This window comes from Pinus tabuliformis, chromosome 1_2 (genome assembly GCF_031772625.1).
Source record: "Pinus tabuliformis cultivar Carrire ecotype Pingquan chromosome 1_2, CPIR1, whole genome shotgun sequence".
Taxonomy (NCBI): domain Eukaryota; kingdom Viridiplantae; phylum Streptophyta; class Pinopsida; order Pinales; family Pinaceae; genus Pinus; species Pinus tabuliformis.
Window position 1 is genome coordinate 1,089,244,972 of NC_142298.1, and position 8,813 is coordinate 1,089,253,784.

Consider the following 8,813-nt stretch of genomic DNA (forward strand, 5'->3'; position numbering starts at 1 on the left):
GCTGAGCCATTAAGGGAGCATTTGAGATCTGCCCAAAGCTGAGCAAGATCATTAGGGAGGTTGAGGGGAATCCACCCTGCCCAGCGGTCCTCATCCCACATAGAGATGTCTGAGAGAGAGTTGAGGTTGGCTTCTGCCATCCACCTGTGGAGGGGATAAAGATGGGGAATTGAGTCTCTGGCCTGTGATCCCATAATACTGTCTTTCCAGATGTTTATATCTTTGCCATTTCCAGGAGCTCTTGATATGAGAGGTTTGCAGAGAGGGAGCGCTTTCTTGATGAGATTCCAGGATGGGGTACCTTGTCTCTCAGTGATGTTTTCCATGAGGATATTTTTGTTTGGACCATTCAGATATTTCTTCTTTATAACAGCTGCCCACCATGCTTCTTTTTCATTGAGGATTCGCCAAATGAGTTTGAAACCCATTGCTAAATTGGCTAACCTAGGGACCCTGATTCCTAGCCCACCTTTTTCCACTGGAAGGATCACTTTCTCCCACTTGACCAAACTGAACTTCTTCGTATTTTGTCTACCTCCTTGCCACAGGAAGCTGCGCATTATTAGCTCCATGTGCTTATGGATGCTTGCTGGGGCTAAGGTAATGGCGAACTGATAAATAGGGAGAGAGGCAAGAATGGACTTGATTAGTGTCAAACGGCCTGCTAGATTTAGCCAATGCATTCCCCAATTTTGCAGTTTGCTTCTGAGTTTTTCAATGATCTTGACCCAGATCACTGATTTGATTTTTTCTTTGGCCAGAGGCAGCCCCAGGTACATGAAATATGACCAATTTAGCTGGGCTGGAATTTCCATGATGCGGGATATGCGCTGAATGATATGGTTAGGGATGTTCCATGTATATATCATACATTTGTTGTTGCTAAGTTTGCCACCAGAGGCCTGAAGGAAGAGGTCCAAGACTTTTTTGAATCTCCTCGCCATAATGCAAGAGGCGCCACCAATGAGGAGGGTATCATCAGCGAACAAAGAGTGGTTAATACCTTTCGAGCCTCTTATGATATCTATCCCCATTATTTCTTTTTTTCTCCTCATGTCTTCCAATTTGGAGCTAAAAGCTTCCGCCATGAGAATGTAGAGGAAAGGAGAGAGAGGGCAACCTTGTCTCAGGCCTCTAGTGCTTTTGAAAGCTGTGCTGGGTCTCCCATTAATGAGAGGAGCTGTCCAATTGCCCGAGATGCACTCTTGCACCCTGCTGATGAAGAGTTCTGATAAACCAAGCTTTTTGAGGACTGCAAGGAGAAAGGAGTGGTTTACCCGATCAAAAGCATTTGCCATGTCCATTTTCATTATCATACCCTTCTCTTTCCTGTTCATACTGCTGTGAATGGCCTCTTGGATGAGGATTACGTTGTCTGCTATTTGCCTCTTTGGGACAAAACCACCTTGATTTTCAGAGATGAGGGAGGGGAGGATAGGTTTAAGTCTGTTGGCAAGGATTTTGGTTATGATTTTGTAGGACACATTACAGAGGGAGATAGGTCGGAAGCGGTTGAAAGAGAGAGGGTTGGGCTCTTTGGGTATTAGGGCCAGAAAGGAGGACTTCATACCACTACCCATCTTGCTTTTTTGGAAAAAGTTCCTAACCACTCTAATGAAGTCCTTTTTAATGATGTCCCAATGAGCTTTGTAGAAGTCTATCGTGAACCCATCTGGTCCCGGGGCCTTGTCTGAGGCCATGTTGCGGATTGTTAGCTCTATCTCTTCTTCAGTAAACTGTTTGTCCAGCTCAGCGTTTTGTACATCAGAGGTTTTGCTTTCCAATGTGTCAAGGATTTCCATGCCTCCTCTGTCGTGTTGATCCTCCGTGAGAAGATTTTGGAAGTGGGAAGACGCTGCCTCCATGATTTCATTTTGCTCTTTTAATTCTGAACCATCCACTGTAATCTTTTCAATATTGTTTGCAGCTCTCCTCATTTTCATACTGTTGTGGAAGAAGGAAGTGTTCCTATCTCCCGCCTTAAGCCAAAGACACCTTGACTTTTGCCTTTGTTCCTCCTCCTCTTTTCTATTTAACTTGTACAGCTCTTTTTGAAGTTCCATCTCTTTGATCTGCTCTTCTTCCGTGTCCTGTCTTGCCTCTTTCTCTTGATTCCATAGCGTTAACTTATCTTGGAGCTCTGTTTTGGTTTTTTCCTCTTCAATTGCCTTGAATTTGGCCCACTGTTTTATGGCCGATCGGAGGAGTTTAATCTTGGTTTCCCAAACGAAATGCGGGGACCCTCTGATCTCTGATGACCACTGATCTTTAACCAACGCTCGGAAGTCCTCCTGATTTTCCCAAGCTCTGTTATACCTGAAAGGAAGCGGGCCCATATTCGATCCTTTGTCTAGTTTTAGGGCCACTGGTTTGTGATCAGAGAGGTATCCCTGGATGATGAAGCTTTTGATACATGCAAAACTAACTACTATTCTCTCTTGAACCAATATGCGATCCAAACGTTCTTTGATGTTATTTCTGCCTGCTCTCTTATTTGACCAGGTAAAGCGCCCGTTCTGAGGGTGGAAATCCACCAAATTATGGTTGAGAATAATTTCTTCCAGGGTATCCCTTGAGGGGTCAGCCAAAAAATTCCCTCCAATTTTTTCTTCAGAGTTTCTTATGAGGTTCAGATCCCCCCCTAAAAAAATGTTTCTGCCTTGCGTTTCCAGGAGGTCTTCTTTAATAGAATTCCAGCAGGCCGCTTTGTCATGGAGTTGGGGAGGGGCGTAAACATTGTAGATAGTATATTCTTCTGTCTTTGTTAAATTCTGGATGTCTGAGCGTATCCACCAACTGCTGTGTCTTTGACTTAAAAGAGTCCATTTTCGATTATCCCAGATGGTACCTATACCACCTGAGGCCCCAGATGCGCTTACTGCTATTCCTTCGTAGATTTTGTTGTTTTTTAGATAGTTCTTAAAGTCCTGCTCATTGATTTTGGTCTCCTGGAGAAGGAGGATGTCTGGGTGTTCTGATTTGAGGAGATCACGGACTGCGTTAGCCTTAAGGGAGGAGCCCATCCCCCTACAGTTCCAAGAGACCAGGTTCATCATTTATTTGTCTTGAAGTGGGCACCTCCTTTCTCTTTCCCTTTTTCTCCATTTCCTTTCGTCTTGTCCAGATAGGTATCCATTGGTTGTTGAATCCCTGTGGTCATTTCTTTTGCTGCGGTCTCATCCCTTATTTCTTTATTTGATTTCCTTCCGACTTTTTTTGGGGGGTCTACAGATGTGCTGCTTTCCTTGGACTTATTCCTGGTTAATATTCTCTCTACAGTATGGGGTGGGGAGGAAGGCGGGGGGGAGGTGAGCGGAGGGGAGGCGGGGGTAACAGGGGGGGCTCTCGGGGATGGAGGGGGGGAAGGAGGCTCAACCTCTGATAGAGTTTCGAATTGATTAGAGGATGAAGGAATAGTCGGGCCTTGCTGAGTAGTAGGGAGAGGGGAGGCTGTTGGATTCTTGTTGTTTCCATGTGGGGGGTTGGTTCTCTTCTTCTTGACAATTTCCCAGGCTTCCTCTGCTTTTTCAGTGTTAGATTCAGAGAGATTTGCATTAGCTTTACTGCATCTATTAGCGAAATGGCCATACTCATGACATACCTTGCATTTGAATGGGAGTTGTTCGTAGTCGACTTGCTGAAGGTGCGTCCATTGGTCGACTCTGAGCTTGATGGCTTCTGGTAGTCCCTTCCCCAAGTCCACTTCAACACAAATTCTTGCGCATGCGTGCATGTTCTCCTTGGGTTCCGATCTATCAATGTACTTCCCTATTCCGTTTCCGATTGCTTTCACTGACTCATCTCCCCAGCAGTGAAGGGGCAGGTGCGGGAGCCGGACCCAAACAGGTACAGCATTGGGGACGTCCATCTCCGGGTCGAAGTCAGGGGTCCACTTGTTCAAGTAGAGACCTCTTGTGTCCATGAAGTATGGGCCATTCCTGAAGATTAAATTTCGATCTTCCACTGTTTCAAAGAGGAAAGTGAAGAACCCTCTTCCACAAAAACGGATCGCAATCTTGCCTTGAACCATCGAGTTCCAATTTCTTTCAACCCATCGCTGGACAGTACGAGGGGAGGGCCATAAGCCCGTAAACTGACCAACTAAGCCTCTGTCAGCGAGAGCCACCGCCGCTCTCCTTGGAAGGGCAGGGGGGAGCGGGATTTCTGGGACCTCATCCATTTTTTTAACGAAGCGAGAAGTAACAGGCCGGATCTTCTCCGAAGAGTTTTCCTGAGTGAGGGAGGCAAAGGATTTCATTAGTTCGTCCTGGTCCGGTCCAGAAGGGCCCGTGGCCGCCATGATCGGGGAGCTGAGAGATCCAGAGCGACCTAGCAGCAACGCTGCTAGGCGCGGAGGCAAAGCGGGCCAAGGGGGAGCTCAGAAGGCAGGATGGGACGGGAGAGGGGAAGGGGACACGGGGAAGGAAGAAAATGGAGGGGAGCGCCCGAGGGCAGGAGGCCCGACAGCAAGGGGCGCAGAGCCTCGCAGCAGAGCTGCCAAGGCACGGGCCGCGGGAAGGTCAAGGGGCTGCCATGGCTAGAGGGAGGCGCGCGCAGCAGTCTCGAACCGAATATATCGGGGAAAAAACTAATTTTTATTAATATTAAAAAAACTAATTTTCAAACATTTGATTGGACCATAACTTGAAGGTCTTATTGTAGCCTTTGCATAATATAATGGCTCGTATATATTTTATGCCATATCCCATGATTTTTAGATATTTGTGTAGTGATTTTTTAAACCAAAAATAAAATCCATGAAAATAGCTCATATTCAAGTAAATAACATATTTACCATTAGTTACTTCCCACCATAATTCAAGCAAGTTTTGGCATAAAAAATAGATAGAAATAAGATGTAAATAAACGTACTTATCAAGAGTCACTTCCCACCGTTATTTATGTTTTCTTATTAGTAAAACTATAAATGTGTAGACTTACTAGTGGTTACTACCCACCAAAATTTATGCAAGTCTTTGTGCCTTAACAATCGATTAATTTATCCACTTCAAATCTCAATTTATTAGCTCCTTCCAAAGCAAGACTATAGGATTCGATTTGCGTGTTAACCACTCGGTGCAATTAAATCATATGAAGCCAACACACACACAGATATATATATATATATATATATATATTACCTGACATTTAAAAAAATGTTGACATACAATCTTTCTTACTTTACGCCTAACACCTATACATCTCCCCCATACTGGACTGTAGAGCGCGGAATGGAAAAATAATACTTCATCAGAAAACTAAATTCTTCAATTGGAAAACATTGTCTGTAATGAGTTACCTACCATATGGCTGCATTGGAGATTCTATCTTAATAACAATTTTGAATTTTTCTGGAGTATTCCTCTTTGTATTTTGTTCACAATTTGAATTGGATCATGCCTCTGATGCTACGAATGCTTAAAAGTTGCATGAACGTTTCTGAATTTATGTAAGTCTGTCAAAATCTTGGTTTGTATTGATGAGTCATTGGGTTGTTGTATGTGCATCAATAAAAGTTGCATGAGCGTTTGTGAATTTATGTAAGTCTGTCAAAATCTTGGTTTGTATTGATGAGTCATTGGGTTGTTGTATGTGCATCAATATGTATTCTTTCATGCATATATATTCGAGTGAGCTGTGAGATTGATTCATGCTAGGCAAAAGCTGTTCGTTAACCGAACTTTAGAATCCCCTCAGATGCTTCAGGACAGTAAATCCTTTTTATTGATCCTGAAATTGCTTTGACACCTATTTATCTGTTGGCCATTCTTTGTTGAGATAGGAAATGCCCCTTTATTGAGTAAATAATTGAGCTAGTTTAGACATGCAAAGTCAGATATATAAACTTCAGTACCAATTTGTGTTCAAAAGCAGGCTCTGCTTGAATAAATTTGGGATTATATTTTATATGCAACATTATCAAAGCTGGCCAGTTGGCACAAACTCAATCCCAACTTCATTGCAACCTTGAATTTATTCTTTTCTTCTGGACAAAGCAGGATCAGCATAATGTTTGGTGGGTGGCTTTTCTTGTTTCTTGTCTTGAGTTTCAATATCCGTTGCATTGATGCAACCTGCTATGTATTTTCTATGTGGTCTTGGTAAGGTAGGTTTGTTCTATTGATGTTGTGGGAACTATTGGTCACTCTTCCAATCTTGAGGAGTTGCTATGGGCATAAGCAATATATGCTCCAGTGATGATGGCAGACTCTACTGAATATGGGCACCGTCATCTATAGACAGATGCAGGATGCCTGCTCAGGCACTGTTTATGGCAGACAGTAATCCACATGTTTATTTGTTCTTTTTCTTGAACACTTGCTGTAAAATGTAGTAAAGATCTGTTAAAAGTGCAGTTGAGTGCCATAATAATAGGAATGGAAAGGTCTGTCATAAAAGTTTTAGGATAGGGAAGGAGGTCATAGAGTATGCCTGGTTGAACTTTATAACTGAGTTATGCACATCATGTTCTTGCTGAAGCAGGTTATTTCTGCTTGGACTGGACAAGTTTCGTAAAGGTGACTGGCGTAGCATCTCCAGAAATTGCGTTATATCTAGGACTCCTACCCAGGTGGCTAGTCATGCTCAGAAATATTATAACCGTCTGAACTCTGCAAACAAAGACAGAAGACGGTCTAGTATTCATGATATCACTAGCGTGAACGATGGAGACACATCAACACCACAGGGACCTATCACAGGTCAAGAGAATGGTTCCGCAGGAGCTGCGGGAAAGCCTCCTAAGAGTTTGTCTCAGCCATCTCTACCAAGAGTTGTTGCATATGGACCTCCTGTGGGTCAACCTATTGCTGGGCCTGCTAGTTCTGCTGTTGGTACTCCCATCATGATTCCTCCTGGACATGTTCCTTATGTTTCAAGTGGACCTTTTCCAGGATCAGTAGTTCCTGGTACTCCCATGAATGTTGTGCCAGTTGCATATGCCATTTCTCAGCCAACAATGCATCAATAGAAAGAATGCAATTGCTCAAAACTTAAAAGCGAGGGACTGAATCTAACTTGTACATGTAAGTGTGCTCTTTATGTTCCCTTATGGTGTAATGTAGGAAGCAGCACTGCTCTGTCAACAAATCTGTATATGCTGGCAAACTTGTTTATTGTTGTCATTAAGGACCATGTGTTTTAGAGGTGAAAGAGTTCAAGATGTTCTTCTGTACAAAAGAGTGTTTGAGATGAAATTCATTATATCTCTGTGTCAGATATTGATTGATAGAATTGGAGGCAATGGCCCTGATTTTCCTTCAAATCTGGTGCAGTTTTAGAAATCAAGGAGCTGTCAACCTAAGGTCAATAACCTCAAACTTCATGAACAAGTTATGTATATTCAATATTGACAGATTGGTACACGGTGCACTGAAATGTCAATTTCATTTGATAATTTTCTTGTCTTTTTGAAACAAGGAAACTGAGTATTGTAATACAGTTCAGGAAGTTTGTAGGTTTGCCATTTCAAATTTAAGCCAAGTCATCCTTATCATTTTGCTTCCATGGCAGAAAGGTTGTATCTGTTTTGTTTCCATTAAAGTGGTCCACAAATTAACCTGAAAGATGGTCTTTCTGGGTTTTAAGAGCTGCAAATTCTCATTCTGTACTTGACGTTATGATTTGCCATGATCTTTTGTAACTCGGCATCCTCCAATTGTAGGGGAATGATATGATCCCCAATAATGCACAGAATTTGATAACATCTCCTGGTATGACCCTGCTTTTCTTTGAGGGGCAGTGTAAATAAGCATGATTAAAGTTTATCTGCAGTTGTCTTCACGGTGGAATGTCAAATGTCGATGTTGTGGAGGAGTAATCTCTGTTAATCATTTTCTAACAAAATTTAGTAACTGTATCTGATTTCTTCACAGTCGTTTATTAGGTGTTTAAAAGAAGTATTAAAAACCTAGAAACCCTACATTCAATACACAGATCTCTGTTTAAACATCAAAATAATATCTTCATATTTAAAATCAAAGTGCCTCTAATTCACCCAAATGCCCTAATTATTGGCGAAAATTCATTGTGAAGGCTAATATGGGTGTTTTAAGGTTTAGTGCCATACTATGGAAAATTTCTCCTTATTCCGTGATTGATTTTGCAAGCTTATATCAATGTCTTGTTTGGAGTAGAAAGTCACTTTTGCATGTGCTGTGAGGTTGTGTCAGAGTATGTTTGAAAAGTAATTTCATTTATAAGTTTTGCATTGAAATGTTCTTAGATCATACAAAAAAGTAATTCTATTCTTATTAGTCCATGTTGTCATTGGGGTTTAAGAGTTGTTTTTGGGTTTTTTTAATTAATTTATTTTATTCCTCTTGCAAGTTACATTATCAGGTGAAAACCCTCGAGTACTTGTACTCATTTCGAGGATGATAATCGGGGAAATCCTAGGATCTTCAAGGCACAATGCTGATCAACAACAGGGTTTGAAACTGTTACAACATTATACTCAATGTGAGCCAACATGTTTCTAATGGAAATAGAAGCTGGGTGGGGAAGATACCACCCTGTGCCCACAACAACAACTCGAGCTAGACCCAATTAGGGAGTTTGAGAACCCCCTACCAATTTCTTATGGATTTTCAAGCATTATGGTCTAGGTGCTCACAATTTTTCTCATGATAATCCCAGTGATGCATTGCACTTTCCAAACCACCCTCCTAAAAAAATCCATCAAAATTACTTAAAGGGGAGAGAGAAGGTGAATTGTAAGAACACATTCCTCTGCTTTTGTGTGCCTTGAAGTGTGGGTAAATCTTACACAGGGAAGAACTCAAGAATTTGCATTAATTTTGTGCTTGTTAAAT

At 42.0% G+C, this 8,813-nt stretch overlaps 1 protein-coding gene across 2 annotated transcripts in view; it reads left to right on the plus strand.

Annotated features, from left to right (window-relative positions):
• The window catches only part of LOC149209974 (transcription factor SRM1-like), a 29,128-nt gene extending 21,362 nt beyond the window's left edge, over positions 1 to 7,766 (plus strand). The window contains exon 2 of one of the 2 annotated variants that reach the window (XM_089396568.1): positions 6,481 to 7,766. In XM_089396568.1, coding sequence (XP_089252694.1) covers positions 6,481 to 6,970 — 490 coding nt within the window. In that variant the 3' untranslated portion in view covers positions 6,971 to 7,766. The remainder of the gene's footprint in view (positions 1 to 6,480) is intronic. The other variant, XM_089396569.1, reaches the window with a different exon arrangement.
• The last annotated feature ends 1,047 nt before the right edge of the window (positions 7,767 to 8,813 follow it).